This window comes from Achroia grisella, unplaced genomic scaffold, assembly GCF_030625045.1.
Source record: "Achroia grisella isolate CSIRO2021 unplaced genomic scaffold, CSIRO_AGI_Agris_v1 utg853, whole genome shotgun sequence".
Taxonomy (NCBI): domain Eukaryota; kingdom Metazoa; phylum Arthropoda; class Insecta; order Lepidoptera; family Pyralidae; genus Achroia; species Achroia grisella.
The window spans coordinates 1,323,442-1,347,006 of record NW_026713043.1 but is presented as its reverse complement, the minus strand read 5'-3'; the positions used below and the strand labels follow the sequence as shown (position 1 = coordinate 1,347,006).

The following is a 23,565-nucleotide window of genomic DNA, read 5'->3' as shown; positions in this document are numbered from 1 at the left end:
AGAATACGAAGAGTGACGAAAGAGGGCGTTGAGAATGAGTCGTAGTTTTTTTTTTCGGACTACTCTAATGCTATTGGTTGCAGCTGGCCTTTACAGCTTCACCGGACGTTAGGGGCGAGTGCAGGTGGCACTCCAAACCTGCGGAAGGGCTTATGGAGCGGCTGAAGGCCAACTCCTGCCTGACGGATACGACTTTAGTCTGAGGTCACCACCAGGGTTTCGAACCTCGGCTCAGGCCGTCGGAATTTCGATCCCCGTTTGAATTTGATGGGGGATCGATCGGAGGGGGGAGTCGTAGTATAAAAAAGATGATTATTCAAAAGTGCTTACATTAAGTTTATTTAAATAGAGATTATTTATATTTCTATTCTTATTATTTTTCTATCTATTAAATAATACTACATGTGATTTCCTTCATCACCTTTGAACATACGAACTACAATAGTACCATATATTGAACGCTATCACTACATGTCCCATATCAGTCATTGCAACGCGCTAAGCACTCACTGTGAATTGGGTCTTACTTCGTTCTCAATTCATACATAATCAATAGACATTTCATTAGGAGTAAAGCTTTTTCTCTGCCATGAAATAAATGTACTGTTCGTGAGTAAACGAGCCTCCATAATTAATCATTAGCAAGTGACTAAGGAGCTCCGCAAATGTAGACATTTAACGTACGAAACCAGCCAACTGGCTATTGTTTTCATAAAATTTCTAATAAAAATAAATCATCATCATCATCATCAACTGCTTCTTCATTATCCCATTTATTTGGGGTCGGCGTAATATGTTTTTCGCTTCCATTCATCTTTCACACAGTCCATCCATCCATAAAAATAAATATTAGAAATTTTATGAAAATTGTTTTAAAGTGTCGTATCAAATTCAAATTCAGAAATCATTTATTCATGTAGGACATTTTAGACGCTTAGGAACGTCAAGTTTTACATTATATATTTTTTTTCCTTACCGTCCAGTTCTGTATATAGATCCAATTGAGAAGAACTGGCAAGAAACTCAATTGAATTACTTTTTTTTTAAAAGCCATATTATTTACAATTTATAGGTATATAGGTGTCTTTGTCTAACATTAAATAAAAATCCCATACATGAACAACTATCGCCATGCACGCTCGTCATTCAAGTAATCGTTTAGTGAGTAAATAGGCTTTGCTCAGTAAATATAATTTAACTGATGTTTTCATTTATTTAAATTTAATTCCAATTGTGATTGTCATTGTGATTGTACACATTTAATATGTATTAGTAAACAAATAGACATATAATGCGTAGGAATGAAGATAATATTATTATTTGCACTACCAACAATTATTTCCTGCACCACCTATGGTTAACTGGTAGAAAATGCCGCATGGTGTTAAGTCAGCCAAATGTACTGTACTATATTTTATACCTATTGTGTGCATTAAATTGAAGTTAAATAAATAAAAATTAATATTTTAAGGAAGGTGTTACATATGAATGTGGATGGTTATAAGGGCAGAGGAAAGCCGAAAAAGATGGTGGACTGTGTGAAAGATGATTTGGTAAGAAAGAGAGTAAATAACGAGATGACTGCGAACAGAGATGAATGGAAGAGTAAAAATATTACGCTAACATAAAAACCCCAAATTAATGGGATAAGGAAGAAGCAGAAGATGAGTAAACAATATAAATAACATTTAAATATACTCTGCTTTAGACAGTCTGCTAAACGTAGTGTATAGAGGATATAAGCGCTCCTTTTTTGTCGGATTACTCTAATGCTGGCCGTAGCTGGACTTTACAGCTTCACCGGACGATAGGCATTCTAAACCAGCGGAAAGATTTGTAATAATAATAAGGAGCGGCTGAAGGCCAACTCCCGCCTGGCGGATACGACTTTAGTCTGAGGGCACCGCTAGGAGTTCGAACCTCGGCTCAGGCCGTCGTAATATCGATCCCCGTTTGATATAGTCGGGGTATCGATCAGTATTTATGTTAGCAGAATGTCTTTATTACAGTTATTTATATTTAATACTAGCTGTACTTGCGACTTCGTCCTCGTGGAATTTAACAAAAAGTTAATTGGATTTTTTTTCTAAAATAAAAGTAAACTTAAGTTACTCCTTATTACATCAGCTACCTGGCAAAAAAAGTCTCGTCAAAATCTGTCCAACCATTTCAGAGATTAGCCGGAACAAACAAACAGACAGACAGACAGACAAAAATTGTAAAAAATGTTCAGAAGCGAAGCGAATAGGCGCCCCAGAACGATTCTTTACACTCCACGTTTAGGCGCTATGCGTTATCTTGCTTTTTTACAGTTATATATTTATATCGCTACAGTGGAATACGGCATTATCCAATGCCAAACGGAATCGTTAGTCCACATTACTGGCAACCCTCTTCCCTCCACGCACGAAGGGTATTACGGAAATCACATGATAACGTGATTATTTCATTCAAAAGAGCACAATTTACTTGCTCGTTCGTCTTGTGATGTGGCTGCGTTCTGAATGAGTGGTAAAATAAGTTTATTTGAATAAACTATCATTAGTAATTTTATTTCTGTCTGTAGTGTGGTTCATTTATATAGGTTACGATTTGCATTTATCATCAGGGAATAGAGATTCTTCACAATCATTATCATCACATTCATTATCATCAGAAAATTCATCACATTAATTAACATAAGCAATTTTACCATTCCGGTTACATAAAACATCGACATGTCCTTCTCCTGCATCGTTTTATTGTTCTTTAACCTTTTCCTTTATACGTTTAAGCACTTTACGAATGAATATCAATAGTGATATCATTCTTATTTGGTAACAAAATGAATCTACGTTTACGTCATACCTAATTGACCATGTGTTCACGTTTGCGTTCTATCTAAATATTTAAATCACACGATTCTGTTCCACATTTCATAATATCAATCTAAACAAGGGTGTGTTAATTTTCTACATGGATGATTTTGTATCAATAAAGTCAATAATTAACTCAGATCAAATTATTAGTACCCAGTTGTATGTTTTCGAATAATTACATTATATCGAATAATATAATACTCATATAATGCCTATGCATTATATGAGTATTATACATATAATTTCCTAATATGAATAACAATTTATATGAAGAGAAAGAAGCATGTTCTGTATGTTTTTTTTTAAATAATTTATTCAATTTAAGCACTTTTGAATAATCATAACAATTTTTTTTTCTTCCGCTCATTGGGACAGCTGTCTCATCACTAGAAGAACGAGCAAGAAACTTGTGTGTTGCTCTTTTAAATAATCCTTGTAAGTTCAAATTTACAAGTCGAAATTTGTGAATACAAACTACCAACCATCCCTAATTTATTAGGGTCAAATATAAATATACAATAAGATTAAATCAGTCGTAGTGATAAGAGCAGACCAGTCCCTAGAAGCAGCGCTCGTTCACGAGTATGACGGATGAGCCAGCCATCACTGCCCTCGACCATATTTTAAGGAGCCCAATGACAATGTCTAATCCTAACTAATATTATAATTATGAAAGTAACTATGTTTGCCTGTCGTACTTTCACGCCAAAACTAATGAACCTATTTAAATGGAATTTGGTACACAGATAGTAGACCATGAGAAAGGACATAGGCTACTTTGTAAGAATTGTAAGGAGTTGAAAGGGGGTGTGAAGAAAGGTTGTATGGAAGTATCGGCATTTTTAAAGCTGGAATCTTGAAACCAATATTTTTAGCTATTGATTAAATATAAATAAATATGACATTCAAAGTTTGCAAAATAATCGCTTTAAAATAAAATAGGAGACAAAAGGTCGATAATTCGTCATTTTGGAAGCTAGCACTATGAAATTTAATCTTTGGATTTTTATAATTAGCCTAAATAATTAACAATGTTATCCAATATCACTATTCCACGCGGATGAAGTCGCGGGTACAGCTAGTGGATAATAATGGAACAACATCCTTATTCCCAGTAGACTAAAATCCACTTTGCGAGTATGTAAGAAGGATTCATTTACTTTAATCTACCTCTGGCGCAGAAGACGTAACGTTAATGGACTAGAATAATTTCATCATGTTATACGAAATTAATACTATTAATGACTCGGTTAAAGCTTGTTTTTGAACCACTAATGATGAATTTGAATTTGGAATAGTAATATCAAAGCAAATTTTTTTTTAAAATTAATATTAGATCTATTTTTTCTTTTTTAATGTACTTAATTTTTTTTGTATGTTTATTTTTGTATTTTTAATGTATGTTTTTTTAATGTACTGTAATAATAATAATAAATAATCCTGGACAATTAACACAGCGCCATTGAGTCTTACGATAAGCAGAGCTTGTGTTATGAGTACTAGACAAGTAGTATAAATATAGTTTTTTTTTGTAAATATATACATATGCAATGTACTGCAACTTTGCATATGTATATATTTAAGTCAATAAGTTCTGGAATAAACATATTTAGATTATCATAGACATAAAAAAAGAAGGCCGAATAAATACAAGCAAGTTACTAAGCAGCTAGTATACATGAGCCAAAGGTATCAAAAAGTCCGCCTTGGTTGACTATAGGCCGTTACCTAATCTATACTCATCTATGAAGCCGTTTATCCTGACTAAATATCGACACACTATCAAATTATTAGTCTAAAAAGGGTTGATTTTTCATAATGAGCTGTATTAAACAAAAAAATCGACATCACGCGTGAAATACCAATGTTATACTGTAAAAATGTTAAAAATGCTCTAAACCCTTACAAATTTCTATTTAAAAAGTGAACGTCTTTATTCTATTTTTGAATATTCTTTTCATTATTATTTTTTGTTGTAATAATTTGATAGTAATTTACGCGGCAAATTCTATGTTCATGTTCGAAATTCAAATTTATTTAAAAAAAAAACAATAAACAAATTTCTCCGACTACCCCATAGACAATTTTCTAGGCTATAAGCACGACATAAGTATCTGTAAAGACCGTAGCTATCGCCATGAATAAAACATTGTAAATATGATTTCCATTGCGGCCAGACGAAAGTTATGTTTATACAGGCTGAAATTGAATTTATTAAAGGTTTTTACTCGTCATTTAGAATACGTTAGAACTAAAATGATGTAAATTTATTATATAATCAGGTTTGAGTACTGGTAATTCGAAGGTTACTGACCATAAGTAATTAAAATTTTTACAGTATTGTTTATTTTACAAAATATTGCCATATAATTTATATTGTTACTTATTTATTAAAACTTTAGGACACAAACACAAAAATAAAGATGTTTATGGCGGATTTAATACCATAAGACATTTTCTTCCAATCAATTAAGTAATAACGTCTTCATGATGACTCAACTCAGATGAGGTAGTTGAAGATATTTTACTGTCTGCGATGAAGATTCAGATGTATAGAAGAACATGTCAGATTTCTCAAATTAATTTCCTATTGATTTTAGGAAAAATATAGACAAAATATATAACCATAGAAAAAAATTGTCTTTCTTTCAGCAGATTCAAACTCATTCATATGTAGTTTGGATCTGAATCTAGGCATCCACTGAGCTATAAAGCTCTCAATAAATAAATTACTCAATTGTATTACGTCAATGGCTCAAGAAAATACGCCCACAATTTGTTGAACTCTCCGGAATTTGATGAATCGATGTGACGAAAGGATTATGTGTTAATCTCACTCAAATTATCGAATAAACATTTTGGAATATTCGAGCATTTACGGATCAAGCGACAGTCGATTCATTCGACATAATGAATCCATTTGTAATTATACAACACTTTGAATCAGGATAATGTTGCTGTATTAACAGTATATGTCAACTGAATAAATTTGGTTTCTTTAGCGTCTAGTTAACTGGTGAGAATAAATAATTCGAAATGTAAAATGCAAAATAAAATATATTACTTGAAATTGTATCAATTTACTATTGCGCAGGTTCTCGTCATTAAAACCAAAATATAGTAATAAATAATAATTTGTTTGTGACTATGGATGGATGTTACTCTTTCACAGAAAAACTATTGAACGGATTTTAATGAAACTTTACATTAATATAGCTCACACATCAGAATAATACATAGGCTATAATTTTAAAAGATATTATGTAAATTGGGCAAAATATAAAGATAAATGTCATGGAAGTGTGATGCAGACAAAATTACGTAGATCAGCTAGTAAGAAATAATCTCAGAACAATTCACACAGCCCCATCTAGACCCAAGTTAAGCTAGCTCAAGCTTGTATTATGGGTACTAGATAACTAATACAAATACATAGATTTTTTTTCCTAAAGACATACATATTAAACATAGAAGACACCCAGACTGATACAAACAATCATACTCATGATTACAATTGTTTGTATTACGAGGAATAGAACCCTTGACCATCGGAAGTAAGGTGGTTTGACTAAACTCCTAGACCACTGAGGCCGTCATGTCATTCAAACAAATATATTTTGTTTGATTATGTGTATTATGTGTATGAGAAAACAATTGTTTTCTCATTACGGCATATTTGCAAGCCATTGTCGGTATAGATTCATTTTTAACATTTCGTCCGGATGTGCTAACCCAATTTGATTAAATTAAATCAAAATAATTTCTGGGTGAAATTGTGAAAATATTTCTTTTTATAAAAATACAGGTGGTTGCGTACTTTTTATTACAGTTCAATTCTCATAATGACAGTGCCAACTCTTAAACAACGTAGTTTAATTGCTCTGTATTAATGGAAACCACTGAGCAAGTAATCACTACGTTTTAGTTAGGAGACCGCTTTTCCAGTAGGCAATTACTTATCTATGCTGGCAGAAGTCAGTATTTTGTACTCAGAACAGTTTTATGTACATAACGCTATTAGTAAAACTAATAGAAAATAGAGTGCGAACTAGTATTTATTATATCGAAATAGCTTGGAAGTAAAAGTTTAACATTTCCATAAAAATGTATTATATGAATAGATTTGTCAAATTGAGGCGTTATATTCTCATTTGTGTAACCTTTATACATATTCAAAATACACTATTCGGGAAATGTTCCTAAAGTACTATTTATTTGATGTGCGTGATCTGTGTCACATAAGATAACGTATTCTATATTCATATAGTAAACGAAAAATACTTCAATATAGGCGCGAAATAGTGTCGTTTTAGTCGCTAAACTGAGGCGAGTTCTAATTTTGAAATATTTCATTTGTTAAAAACTTCCTCTCTGAAGTCAAGTCGTAACCAGGAAATGTTGTTCCATATTCAATTTAATAGTGAATTGTCAGACTGTTCTATATTTGAATTCTTTTTTAGTTTCTTGTTGATAGAAAATATTACTAGCCCTAATAAAATTAAGCTGTACAGCCAAATGACCATTGCCTTTCCCATTTAAAGAAATTAAAAGAAAATAAGAGACTGTAGAGGAAAAGTTTTGCTCGGCCTATCTATATTTTTTCCCTATAAAACAATGTGGTAACATTTTTCTTTGTATCTTATTTTAGTTAAGTTAAGTTTGTGATATACTTTACTGACTGATGGCTTCGTGCCAAAATATAGTAGAATAAAAAACAAAGTTAAGGTACCTAATATTTTCTTATTCATAGACAGATAAATCTGTTCTTAACTAAGTTTTTATTATTTTTATTGCAACCAACGGCTAACTTTAACACACAATTCAATTACAGAGTAAGAGAAAATAATCTTTTTGAAATAACAAACAAGCTGAGGACAAGTTTTTATACGAATGTAGTGGTCACTATCAAGCGTACGACCAACCTGATGGTAAACTGTTACTATAGCCTATGGATGTCTAAACACCAGGGGTGGCAGCGCGTAGCCAACTCCGAAATTTATACCCTCCTTAAAAAATAATTAAAAAAAAAATATTGTTTGAAAAATGGATTATAATGCTTATAAATAATATTTAAATATATATCAAAGGTTCGGTTTGATTACAGACTTTCTAATATAATGTAAATATTTATCAACGTTATTTTACAAGCTTTTGTTATATATTGTGTTTTACATTTATAATGACGAATTAAGGTTATTAGTCTATATTTAAAATAACTACACTAATATTATAAATTCAAAAGTATGTCTGTCTATTACCTTTTCGTAACTGTTGAGGCTGAACGAAGCTTGATGGAATTTGACGTAAAGACAATTTATATAAGAGTACATAACCCCTTTTGCCTACAATAAGCAGATGTTATTCCGGAATAAAAACTACTGACTAAGCAATGTTATATAAATAAAATACTTAATACTAGATAAATTCATCAATTTTTTGTAGCGATTTAATATCTAGCCTGAGAAAAATCACAATGGAATAATATTAATTACATTATTTAACCATTAACACTTTCTTATAGAATTACCAAACGACGCTAATCAGACTAATTAACTTATCTCGTCACGTTTGTCAGAATTTAATCATCTATCCATTCCATTCTATAGGTGCAACCCTAGCAGTGCCCTTAGATTAGAGTCATATTGACCAGAGTAGACTTACAACCTATTATAAGTTCTTCAGCGAGTATGGATTGCCGTCTGGTAAACTACTATACTAACTACTGTTAAAAGTATTAGAATAATTGGAAAAAAAAAAGCAGAATATATATATATATCTTATATATATCTTAGAATAATTCCAATATATATATCTTAAATATATCTTAGAATAAGACAATGAATTGACCAAACCTGTCGAGTACCTAAATGCGTCACAAAACAAACGTCAACAAACTATACCTACGTCTAACGCTCTATGTTGTTTTTATCGATATATTCATTTTATGGTAGATTGATGCTGAAAACTGATCAACCAGCTTCGTTAGCATGAAATGGATGTGCGAGAAAAATATTTATGTCGACAGGCATCGTCGATAAAAATTATGAGCCGAGTTCAGGTAACGAACAAGGAACACTTTCTATATAGTTAATACTACACTGTAATTTATTAGAGGAAAGGCGATATTGTCCAATATGGGACACAGTTACCTATATACTCTAAGATAATCGTATCAGTATACTGCAAGTAATTAAGGCCAGTAAGACATTAATATTGTCTACTAAGCACTGTCCAAACTGTGTCACCCCATACATTTTGCTATTGTAATTTAGTATATGAGATCAATATTTTAATGTATGTACATTTGATCAGTTAACTTTTATCTGACGGCCACGGTGGTCTAGCGGATTAGCACACCGCTTTACTACCGACGGTCGAGAGTTCGATTCCTCGCACGATGTAAACATTTGTATTGTATAATTGTTTGTATCGGTCTAAGTGTTTTCTATATATCTATGTATTTGTATCAGTTATCTAGTACCCATAACACAAGCTTTAGCTAGCTCAACTTGAGCGCTGTGTGAATTGTCCTGAGATTATTATTCTTTATAATTTATAATACAATAATTTATTAGAAACAAATAATCATTAATCACCATACTATCAATCAATCATAAACTCCATCTTTTCAATCGACTATCATAAAGAATACTCACTTTTCAAATTATGAAGACCATAGTCAGCTATCTGTAACACCCATCGGCTGTCAACCAAACAGTTGCTCGACGTTAAATTCCCATGGGATATCAGCGGAGAGTCGTGCAGGTAGGTGAGACCCCGCAGAAGATCAGCTACCAGGCTAGCGACGAACATGTCATCCAGATGTAGATCTCTATCAGCCAGGACGCGTGCCAGCGAGCCTCTTGAACAGTAAGCGGAGACCACGTAGCTAGAACCGCTTTCGACGCAGACCCCAACAAATGTGGTCAGATTTTCATGACGTAGCTCACGGATCTGGGAAAATAAGTTGTAATTATCATTTTGTTAATACGAGAAGTAAAAACTTTGTACCCTTTTTTACGAAAATTTCGTGGATTGAAGGAGTATGAAATTTTGCACAAAAAAATTACGACGGCCTGAGCCGAGATTCGAACCCCTAGCGGCCCTCAGACTAAAGTCGTACCCGGCGGGAGTTAGCTTTCAGCCGCTCCATAAGTCCTTCCGTAGGTTTGGAGTGTCATCTGCTCTCAACCCCTATAGTTTGGTTAAGTTGTAAAGGTGCGATCAGCAGTAATAGACTAGGCCGATAAAAAAACACTTATAATTTATTTAGAGAAAGAGTGCAGAACGCTAATATAATGTACATATTTTTTACATATATTTATGCATAATTTATGAGGATTAAAACGTTATATTTCCCCACATTGTAATGTCACTACCATATCACCCGATTCATAATCAAAGTAAAAGACCTTTATTCATGTAGGTTCATTTCAGTCTCTTAAGATATGTCAAATCTACCGTCTGTTCAGAGTGTTTGTCGATCTGAGAAGAACTGACAAGAAAGTCAGCTCGTATTCTTTTCAAATATTGTTTACAATGCAGATTCATGTTTAAATTCAAATTTGGGAGAAAAGAGTGTCCACCAGCATATGCTATTGCAATTTTGTCAAAGCAAATATAATCAGTGTTCGTAACCCGAACAGACTAGTCTTCTTTTTAGATTAGTAATATAAACATATAGCTACATATGGTATTCAATATACAATTTTATGCTTCTATAATCAGAGGTAAGATTATATTTAATCAGTTAGTTGTATAGATTATTCACGGATAAAATCTTGAAACATAAACTAAATTAATGTGTTTCTATTATTTTAATTATAGTTAATTCTCCAGTAAATGTTTACAACATTCTAATTAGCGTTAAAACTCTCGAGTTAGTTTAGTTAGACGTTATTAATTACTATATTACGAAATGTAGACGTTTTAATTATAAATATTTATACTCAATATGAATACATTTATTATATTATAGTTAGACAAATGTATTAAATAAGTGACAATAAAAATGAACAAAAAATCTATACTCTATAAATATACAAAAAATAAATGTTAAGACTTTCATCTCATATCATAAAAGGCTAAACGTAGCAAAGCGAAGGCTAAACAAAAAGCTATGGAAATTCTCTTCTTGATAGCTATTTATATTTATATTATTTAGCTATTCTTCTTGATAGTAAATTGAAAGTAAGTGACAAAACACTTCAGTTAAAGCAGGTTAGCTGGAGGTTTTAATCTTAAAGAGTAATGTATTTTTAGTACTTACATAATCCTGAGAAATAAAAATAATAAAAACCATTCGAGGACTGTGATTAATTCAAATGGTTTCTAGCACTTTATTATTTGAAAGTTACTTTAACAATGAAGAGTAAGTGAGAAAGGCTTAAGAAATTGAAGTAGTTAAGAAAAAGAAAGCCACAATCGTAAAACAAATAACAAACAAGTAGTCAATCGTAGTCGAAAATATTTATATAATAAAAAAAAATATTGTAACAACATTGTTAAAATAATTTATAGTAATACATAAAAACAAAAAGAAGATATAATAACAACAATGCCTACTGGTCACCAAATCTTTAAAACTATAACGTTGAAAATTTTCAAATACAATACTTTTAAACTACAGTTTGAATCAAATATAAACAAATTAGAATTGAAACAATATTTTTAAAAAATTTTAATGTTGAATTTAAAATAGATCACATCACTTTAATACTTTTTAGAGTTACTCTGGACTGATCTGCTCTGACAACTATGCCTTCTTTTATTTTGTTACTCAAGTACCAATTTTATGACGTTTATTTTATGGTTTGTATTTACAAAAATCTTAAATATATTACATACTAGCTGTGCCCGAGCTTCACCTGCGTGAAATTTATGGTCTGTAGGTTATTCTGATATTCAAGCTATGTTACTGTAAAGTTTCATCAAAATCCGTTCAATAGTTGCATGAAAGAATAACAAACATCCATACTTACAAACTTTCGCGTTTATAATAATATTATTGAGATTAAGATTAAGATTAACAATATGCAAGTTTATTTGTTCTTGTGATGAATCTGTTTTACAAATAAGAGATAAAATAAAAAAAAAATTGTGACACAAATAGTCGTAATTTTTTTTTAATTCTTTTAAAGTGATTTCATTAAGTTTATTTAAATAAAGATCGTTTCTCTTTCTAAATGCTTAAAACGAGGTGTCAAGAATATTACTATAACCAATAATAATTACTGGTTATTATTATTATTCTAACTTAAACTTTAAAAGTAAAATAACTGTGATACAAAAACATGAATCGAATTTAAACTACAGACTGTAGATAGTTTAATTAAAACAACATAGGTAGTTAAAATTACTAATGTTACTTTTACGTACAAGACTACAAAATTGTAAGCGGATGTATGCGTTCCATTAAAACTTTTAAATTACTCTACATTTTGTTATATAAAGTTTTTAGTTGTTATCATGAATATATCCACCCTTACCAATATGTACATTATTTATAAGTTAAATTATAGTTCAAACTATTGTACCAGTTAAATGGGCATGGCGATAGTAACATAGATAATGGTCAATTAAATCATTGAATAATTAAATTTCAGATAAACATTCAATCAAATCAGATAAACTGTAATGTAAGGTAATAATAACCTTAGCAAAAAAATAACTTTCTAACCAACAGAGAAAGCCAAGAAAATAATGTAATAAGTAATTATATCAGTTGTCTAGTACCCATTACACAAGCTCTGCTTAGTTTAGGATTAGGTGCCGCTGTGTGAATTATTTTGGGGATAATATTGAAATTATTTTTAAATTGTTTATGATGAACTGACAAAAAATTTGGCTAATTTTAAACAATTCCTTCACCTAAAGAAGTTCCGAGTAACATAACTAGAATTCAACGATGCCGATGTGAGAGCCGCGGCTTTATGGATATAGTATTCAATTAAAATATTCTTACCTGTTTCAATTCCTTCCTGATGGCTCTAGTAACGTCGATGCTTTTCTTCTGTAAACGCTTCACAGCAACAATATTGCCTCTGTAGAGAGCTATTGTGGTGTGTGCACGTCGAGTATCCACGTCTTGGGGCATTGATGTCTGTAAAAAGTTCTTTATTAAATCTCTCAAAATGTTACTTGGACAGTAAAATTAACGGAAACGACGCCTAATGTAATCTAAGTGGTCTCAGACAATGCTGTTTCAGAGGAGTTTCCTCACGCGTACATCTAGATTGTGGAATGAACTACTTGCCGAGGTGTTCTCGAGAGACTACAGCATGGGGTTTTTCAAGAAGGGTATATTAAGGTTTATTTAATCTTATTTAAGATAGACTTTTACAAATCATCTGTGTGAGGATGATTGATGATGAGACTGAGGTACCCCTCAGTCTTTATTTATAGCACAGATAACACAATATTACATACATATAGCAAGCAGCAGCCAAACAATTTACTTTATTTGTGTTTCGGTTAAAGAGTTAAATTCAAATTCAAGATAAGAGGAATGGCATCTTAGTCTTCTAGAATGACAACATATGACAGCCTAAGTGATCTATAGGTTTGGCACTCCGCCTTACTTCCATGGTAGCACGTTGGATTCCTCGCACAATAAAAATATTCATACAGGTATCGTAATATGAGTCTAGCTATTTACTATGTATATTATGTATGTATTTATAAAAAATATATCTCTATGTATTTATATCAGTTGTCTACTACCCATAATACAATCTTGGGAGTAGATGGCGTGTGAATTGTCCTGACAAAAAAAAATATAATACGCATTACATGATATCTATGGTACCTACTTACCGTCAGCTTGTTTGCCATTGAAACTATATAAAATAAGTAAGAAAACATTATTTTAGTAAAACATAAATAATCACTACTCCATTAAACAACATTAAACATAGCGACAAACTCTGACATAATGTAAACAACGAAAAACATAGTATGTTGACAACCGACCGACCGGAACAAAGAGCTCACTATCAAATTAATTACGTTGCTAGCTTTAGGTCGTAGTTTTATCAACTTGTTATTTTCTCTATTCTAATAATAACTGTTACGATATTTATTTACACGTCGATATTTTGTTATTCTATACGTATACTCGTTACAGATAATTTTACTGGAATTAAATTGTCACTAAAAATAATAGAGACAAAATATAAATGATTTAAGATCACTATTTTATATATTGTCTATTTATATATAACTAGCTACTCGCCCCGGCTTCTCCCGGGTGTACATGTATTATACATATAAACCTTCCTCTTGAATCACTCTATCTATTAAAAAAACCTCTTCAAAATCCTTTATACTATGCAATAATGTGATAATGGATTGTGTGATTGTGTTAAAATAGCAACACACAAGTTTCTTGCTTGTTCTTCTTGTGATGAGACAACAATCCGAATGAGCGGTAGATAAAAAAAAAATTTTATGACTATTCAAAAGTGCTTCAATGTAAGTTTATTTGAATAAATGATTTTCTATTCTATTCTTGTGTTTATGTAAGCACTAAGTATTAATTACTGCTCTTTATATTTAATATTACCACAGATAACATAATATTACATAATACTACTATGCCTTTTTATTTCTTCAGTCCATTCTTCCGTCACCTACCACTTTCTATCTTCTCTCCTCTACCCAAAGTTTCTCTTGAAGAGATTGCTTATACGATAAAACAGCTTTTTGTACCTAATTACTCTAATTTATGTTCTTTATAATTTATTGCTAGTGGAATAAAGAGTTATTAAAAAAGTTGTAAATAATAAAAAAAGTTGAATGAAAAGTTATACATAATCACTACAGATAAAATCATGTATAATCTAGTCATTCGTTAACTTTGCAGACCATCATTTTGATAAAAAGTTATTTATAAGAAATACTACAAGCCTATAAAAAAAAAACCAGTACAGAATAGGTGTAATATTTATGTAGTATGTCGTAAGATTATTAAATTTATAAGCGACCACAATTTACATAAAAACTTAGATTAAAAACTAAAACATTTACGTTACATTCATAAAATGAAATTACTATTAGTTCTGAAATATTAAACACGTATTAAATCACGAATATATCAAATTCTGTCGATTGTTTACTGATTGTTTACATGAATACTTAAATAATTAGGTTTTTATGTAAGCACGGTGTATACTATCATAGGCGTTTAGTAAAAAGCTGTTAATTTTGATATTACAAGTTTAACTTTAAATTTATTTTTTCCATAAATTAACTCTCCGGAATCGATATCACAGATAAGATATTATAACGATATTAACTAAAAAAAACCTGATAGAGAGCGACAGGTTTGTTCCTGGTCACATTGAATTGAAACATATCCAGCGAAATGAGGAAATGTAAAGTGTTGCGTTAACCATAACATTGAGAGGTGATAATACCTCTGCCACTAATATCTCGTGACTATCTGTTTTTATTTTAATATATATATATGTATGTAAGAAATGTAATAATTTAAGTGCGTCTACAAAATTCCACCCGCAAACAAGTGTTCATTACTAAACTTGATTGCAATTACATTGCCACTTCGGCTTGTAGCTTTCCACTCCTATTTTTGTTTACCTTTAAGTATTTACTTCGGCTCGGTGTATTTAGTGAAGTGCAGCGCTGTGTACATTACTTAAGTAAGTTCAGTGCCTACTAAGTAACCTAGATTTACTTCTTGTAAATAGAGCCTAGTTAATTGGTTTTCTGGGACTCGCACGTCTACCGTGCTTTTACAGCGTTACTCACGAGTAAATAATTAAATTTAATGACTGCAAATTCTTGTATAAATCAGCTGGGTCAGCGTATTTCAACCGCCAAGCTGCTTGCTTTGTTAGCTGCATTAGATTATTTAAACAAAGATTTTCTATATAATCCTTTAATAATAATAACCCAGACAATTTACATAGCTCTTTATCTAGTCTCTAGCTAAGCAGAGTGTTTTAGACGACTGATAGATATACTTAGATACATTTTATATAAATGCATACTTAACATATATAGAAAATAAGATAATGTGCAAGTAATCGATCCCGGACCTACGGAGGTAAAGCGGTTCAACCGGTAGACCAATGCGACCATCAATTAGAAGATAAGAGATATACATGCAATTTAATGCATTTTAGGGATGAAAGAAGAAAATCTGCTCGGGATGCCTTAGAAAAAGATTTTATTCAAATATCAAAATTTAAAAAATCTAATTTTATATTTTGAATCTGCTCGAGATCCATTATAATAATTTCATATGATTATTTAATAAAATATTAATGCAGATTAAAAGAAATTACATCTACTTATTTATACAACTGAGTGTATCTACGCTTAGAATTGTCCATTGTCTACATTCTCTATGAGAGGGAGTGTTTAAAAAGAACTGCTGGATATGCCTTATACAAAGATTTTATAGGACCAGTCAATAAAGTTTTAATGTGGTTAAATCTAGCTGAATCTACTTATTTATACAATTGAGTGTACTTTGTATCTGTATATAAAGTTGCCCATTGGACTTTCACATCACGTAGGTATTATATACAAATATTTTACAAACAAGTACCCCGTTAACTCCGCCATTACGAATTTCGGCCATTGTCCGCGGAGTGTTTGGTTCCAACCTACCGCAATTTACTTTTTTCCAACGCTTGAGGCCCTTGTATCCTTCCCATTATACTAAGTACTGTTCTGAATTTTCTACTCTAATATCGGCCGGGGAGAGTGGTCATATTGTGGACGAAAGGGAAGGGAAACTTTCAATAATATTAAGGTATATATTAGACCAGTATTCAGTATTTTTATGGATGACTAAGTGCGTCCTGACGTTTGCATGAAAAAGGTACAGCCTATGTTACACTAAATAATATATATACAAAAATTAAAAATAAAATAAAAACAATTACAGTGAGATACAGTAACGAAATGGAATGAAAACGACAGAGGTAACAATGAGCGGCATTATCGTTGCCTATTTAACAACCAAACATTTGTAAATAATAATGATAAAGTTACTTAACTGAGTTTTAATATTCTAACACCTATAGAAAGGTGACATCGACTGTCTCATGCAGGCAGTACCATAGGATAAAACTAGTACGAAGTTAACTATTGGATTTATTTTAAAATATGTTATGTATACAATTTAAATAGATTATGTACCATGCTGTTTATTTCAGTTCAAGTTCACTCGTGCGTTAGTCAACGACGCATTCTTCAACTTACATCGTTCATAGTGCAATTCAAAATTATAATATATCATAAAACAGTTTATGCTCTGTTAGATACTGCTTGCTCTTCAGAAAGACAATAATTCCTTTGTCTATGCCAGGCAAACGGACGCTTTACATTCTCGAGCATAGACAAATTTATAATGATGTTGAAATGAGAAATTTCATATATTGTTCCATTTGACTCGACTTTTCTATTGTTCTAGAGTGTAAAAAATGTAATTCTCTAAAATCGCTGCTAAAGGTAAAAACGACGGAATGCAATACTTCTCGTTATTTGAGATCTACAAAATTCCAGTTTAAGTAGGTAGTTGTATGTCTCACTAAATTAAAATTTCTTTAAAATGACACCGACTCTATGTACTTCATAGAGTTCTTTTTATAAATATAACGATATTAAGGCGTAAGAGAAGCTATATTTATATTAAAAATTTGTTTATTTTAATTCCACTTGGATGAAATTGCAGGTAACAGTTAGTTTTATATAAGAGAGATATTGTATTTATCTGACATTTCTCTTCGTTATATATCTAGTCGTGGAAAATTTCTGTCATATTGTCTGTGTCAAGTTTAACCTGTAGAAATAATCTTTATTCTAATAAAGATTGAATAAAGATTATTTCTACAGGACTCTTTATTCAATCTTTATTCTAATAAAGATTATTTCTACAGGACAAACTTGACACAAACAATATGGCACATATTTACAACGACTAGATATATAACGAAGTGAAATGTCATTTATTCTGTCCTGTATTTTAGAAATTATAAAGCATTCTAAAATTCTATTATTCCCAAAACTATGTATATATATTATTATTATAGAATGTATATATATATATATATATATACATATTTATAATTATGCACGGTAATCGTTATAGCGCAAAAATCAACATAACTTTTAATAAAAGTATATTAAAATTTTACATAGTATGCTCAAAATGTTAAACGGATATATGTACATACATATGAATGTCCTGCTAGCTTATATGGAAAGTGAAGCAAAAAGGAAAACAGCACTTTAAATTGTATTTTATTAACACGTATCCTATGTTGTTAAAGGTGTATGCATTGTTGGTATAACTATCCTAAACAAATGAATAAATAAAGTACGGCCGATGGGACATAACTGCTTGTCATCTGAGCTGAGCTAGATGGTATGTATATAAAATAGTTGTTTATCTTGTTAAATTTAAATTTCCATATCCTATATCCTGTCCAGAAACTGCCATAAAATACTCCAAATATCGTATATCCATTGAGAATAGTTTGTGAGTATTTATCACGCTAGATGCTACTCATGTAGCAACTAATACTACACTAGGTCTTAAAATGACGTACCTAAGGAAATTTCCATGATAATACATTCAAGGACAATTCTAAGTAATATTAAAAGAAAGTGAGTTTTTTCTTTTCATATTTGAGAGACGAGACCCGACTAAAGTACCAATATGTAAAATTTCTCCTCATAAAAGGAAATGGTGTTTATACTGAGCTGTATGCGGAAATTGTATATAATAAACTGAATAAGTTATTAAAAAGTTTTTGTATTCTAGAGATGATCTACTCCTCATTGATAACATAGAAACAAATAATAAAATATTGGTGAAATATTTATTGTTGGAATTCATGAGTCTCCAAATTTCTCTAGAATAAATATAGAAGAGATAATTCCTTAACTTTTTTCGACCCTTCTCTCTATAGGAATAATTCGAAACATTTCATAAAGGAAATAAAGTATTTTGTTAAAATGGCGTTCCTGTATTTGGTAATATTTAGCTTAGATAAGATTCTGTCAACAGATTATATTAATTAAACATTAATATTTTCAACAATTCATGATAAAATAAAACGGTATAATTGAAAATATACAGACCGAATCTCTATCCATCCTAATACATTGGCAACACAGCTCTTGTAGCCTTCTCACATGCTCAAGAGACTAAAGAGGAGAAATGTAATGTAAAGAAAAGCAATAAAGGTGCTGATCTCTTCTCTCGTATTTTAAAAGAATAAAAAAACAAATATACAATTATTTATATATATTATACTTTATTTTAACTATAAAAAATCTTATTATTCAAACAAAATATTAATTTAGATAAATTTAAATAACTTATCCTAAAAACAAATAGAGTTATGGCAACAAAATACTTTTTTATTTGTTTGATAACTAACTAAAACTCACGACTTAGTTTTTGTAGATGAATGATCGATCCTCGTAATGCGTAAAATCTATTTTTACTTTAAATTTCAACAATATTTGTTCAATCGTGGATAGGTAAAAGTCAAACAACGTATACTGTTAGCGCAGGCGGGTGCATCATTCCATTTTCACCCACTAATAAAAGACAAGCATACAATCTTTTTTTTTTCGAATTATTACAATGCTATTGGCCGCAGCTGGTCTTTACAGCTTTACCTGGAGATATGGGGGCGAGCGCAGAAAGCACTCCAAACGCACAGGCTTATGGACCGGCTGAAGGTTAACTCCTGCCTGATGGATACGACTTTAGTCTGCGTGCTTCGAAACTGATTTTATATATAAGTAGTATATGTGAGAAAGAGAGGGAAGTATTATATATAGCATATCTAGAATATACTGCGCCATATATACTATTTCTATAAACTTTCGATTTTATACTATATATGTATTTTAGTATATGTGAGAAAGAGAGGGAAGTATTATGTCGTCTCTAGCGCTCACTGCTGGCGTCATAAGTACATTTCTATATACTTTAAAATAAATAGCTTCTATAACTTACAGACTTTATTACCCATCAAACTAAAATAAACGAGTAAATATATAATTTCCGTAGCTTCGCCCACAAAGAGCCCATTTGTAGTTACTTTATTCTCAAAGTACCTTCATGTTACACGAGTTCATAATACAACTAATATGTAAATTAGTACGTGCACTTTGATAAAAATGAGTTATTATCGTAATGAACATACCAATGAACATACTTAATTAAATAAGAAATCTAGATTTAGTCATAAAATCATCCTAACTTACTATAAGTATAGAGACCTCAAACGATGAACATAGATTTTATACACAATACAAGATACAAGTTAATGATACTTTGACATCAAAGCCGCGAATTACACTGCAGTTTGTATGTGTTTTACTGTAGGTATGTGAAATATAACAGCAGATTACGTCACAATATTCTTATCAATACGGGCTAAACATTTCATTATTTGACTTTTTAAATGTTTGTTCATTTTATAAGTACAGGGGCATTCGAAACACTAAGATAGGATTTCTTGAAGCTTCCATGCGAAATAAACCGGTTCGTAGAGCTGCAGTAAACTGCAAGTGTTTTCTATAATATAGCATTATTTAAAAAAAATATTAAAGTAATAATGACAGTTATATTATAAACAACAACATGTAATAAGGATACATCTATTTCAATTATGGATTGTATCAAAATTACCCGTGCCTCTTATTCTAGAACTAACAAATCAAAAGACTCACCTTATTCGTGTTGCAAGCAGATATAAAAGTCAGGTCCTTTGCCTCAATTCTCCACAGCACTGAAGCCAACTTCTGCTCGTATCTATAATGACGGAACAGCAAGGCAGCCGCCAGGATAGCTGCTGCAGCGGCCGCCGCAGCCGCCGACAGTACCCCAGGGTCGTGAGGCAGGGAGCACTTGGAGCCATTGAATCCACAAGCCGGCTCAGCGACAGGCGGTCTGCCTCCAATCCAGGCTATTGTATTGCCTCCAACTAGTTCCTGTAAAAGAACTAGCTTTTGAAGAAATATGAACTAACTGCCTATTGTGACAAAGGTTGTATTGACTTAACACAGTGGTACCATAAGTAACTCATATAAATTTCCAGTTGAGTCTAGTGATATACAGCTATATATCTATCTATACAGATAAATATAATTGGAGTGTCTGTTTGGAATATTGAAACAATAGTTTTTTACTACATGCATATTAATATAAATACGGTACATATACCAAAATAACATTTTTTATAATTTTTGTCTGTCTGTCTGTTTGTTTCGGCTAATCTCTGAAATGGCTTGACCGATGTTGACGGGACTTTTTTTGGCAGGTAGCTGATATAATAAGAAGTAACTTAGGCTACTTTTATTTTAGAAAAATAAAGTTAAATTCCACGCGGACCAAGTCGCAAAATCAGCTAATATTTAAAATAAGAATAAAGCTGGATGTCACAAAAAGTCAGAGAGTCGGATTGTCCACTCCTGGCACTGGACATCACTACACTTACGAACCCAATGATTCTGGAAATAATATATAAATAAATTAACCTGTTTTTATAGTTATATCTTAATCAAATGAATGAATCACAAAATCTAAAATTAATAAAAATCATGAGTGATACAGTGTGTACTTTGCTGTGGCTATCAAATTTATTCCAGTGATGGTGTATATAGAAAAAGACAAAGGAGGCGTGCTTGTAACAATTGATCACTATCTGTATACTATCACTATCTGTAACTATATGTAAGGTATCCCATCAAAAACATACATAAATGTGAAATCTTAGCCAAGTTCCATATTATGCCTTGATTGTTGACTTCAACGACAAAATAAATGAGATCTAAATGTATGCCAAGTTCAATGCTCAGTTCTGAAATTTATTTATAAAAATATAAAATATCTTTTCTACTTATAACTTAGTATAATATATTGTAGCCTAAGGTCAGACTTGGCTAGTTTTCATATTTTTGCAATTTGACAGGTTTATGTGAAAGAGTTTTTGAGTTATGAGGGGGTCAAAAGTGGCTCCAAATGGTTCGTGTAAAACTACACACGGTGCTGCTCGCCATTTCTTTTACTTGAACTTGGCTTTGACGCGCTCCCGCGTCTAGATTCGTTAAGTCTTGCTAAGTTATTAATATACTAAAATTTAAACCGTTTAAATAGAACCAGAGTTAAAATTCGGCGAGTGTAAAAACTACGAGTTGAGAGCCGGTATGCTGAGAATGTTTGTAAATACATACATAATATTAAGGGTGTACACTCTGTTAGTTGTCCTAAATAAATAAATAAATTAGGGTCAACGGATTACAATACTGCCTGTTATCTGAAGTGAGCATGATATTTGTTAAGTATATATTATACTTCTTACATATATACCCATTTTTATATCCAGAAAGCACCGTAAATAAAAGAATAAAGTATATATCATCACGCTAGAAATACTAAACAACTAATATAAATATGTACTTAAATATATATTTTTTTTGAATAAATAAACCTTTCATAATTTCTTATGTTCAAAACCAGTTAGTTGAAACTACTGAGAAACCCGTGAAGTTCAAAAGTAGCGTGTAAGAAAATTACTTTCCGCAGTCAGAAACTAGAAGCAACTTGAACGGGTACCCTAGCTTTGACTTACTCTACACGCGTCGCTAGAAGTTATAAAGATTTTCCTATCTCTATAGAATATGCATGGTATTCGAAACCAAACAACAAAGTTATTCCAAAATTATACAGATAAACATTGGAACTCGAAACTTAATTAACACAAAGCATTGCAACTTACTGCGCAGTGCTCTGATAACTATGACTGATTTATTTTGTTACTCAAGTACCATTTATTTATGTATGTCAACATTGCTATTTGGAATAGAATAGAATAGAAAATCATTTATTCAAATAAACTTAATTTAAGCACTTTTGAATAGTCAAAAATTATTTTTAAATCTACCGCTTATTTAGAAATCTGTCTCATCACAAGAAGAATAAGCAAGAAACTTGTGTGTTGTTCTTTTAAACAATCCTTGTAAGTTCACATTTTACAAGTCGAAACGTGTGAATACAAACTACCAACCAGCACTAATACTATAGGCTCAAATATAAAAACACTATAAGATTATATCAGGCAGTTTATATTTACACGAAATTCCAACACGCAAATTACTTGCACATTATTCTTGAGATAAATCTGCTTTTCGAATGAGTTGTAGAATAAAAAATTGTGCATATTAAAATATACATATATATTGAATAAAGATTATTTCTATTTCTATTATTTCTAATACTTTAAGTAAATATTATTTTATTCTATTCCAAGTTCTGAACTGTCTAAATACTGTAACATAGGTTTTCCTTTCTTACTGTACAGATTCCGTTCAATTGTCTTATATTATTATACTAGCTGTACACACGACTTCGTCCGCGTGGAATTTAACTTTATTATTCTAAAATAAAAGTAGCCTAAGCCACCTCTTATTATATCAGCTACCTGCCAAAAAAAGTCCCGTCAACATCGGTCCAGTCATTTCAGAGATTAAACGAAACAAACAGACAGACAGACAAAAATTGTAAAAAATATTATTTTGGTGTATGTTATTGTAATTTGGTGCAGGTAATGTATATTTGGTGTATATCTATTTATATTCATATGCAATTAGTAAAGAACTGGTATTTCAATATTACAAACAGACACTCCAATTATATTTATATGTATAATTTTCA

The 23,565-nt window shown here is 31.2% G+C and overlaps 1 protein-coding gene across 1 annotated transcript in view; it reads right to left on the bottom strand.

Moving 5' to 3' along the window:
* Positions 1-23,565, bottom strand: part of LOC131852471 (guanylate cyclase 32E-like) — a 153,081-nt gene that overhangs the window by 31,845 nt on the left and 97,671 nt on the right. The window contains exons 11-13 of the mRNA XM_059203136.1: positions 20,583-20,843; positions 12,823-12,960; positions 9,515-9,812 (exon numbers count right to left, since the gene is read on the bottom strand). Coding sequence (XP_059059119.1) covers positions 9,515-9,812; positions 12,823-12,960; positions 20,583-20,843 — 697 coding nt within the window. The remainder of the gene's footprint in view (positions 1-9,514; positions 9,813-12,822; positions 12,961-20,582; positions 20,844-23,565) is intronic.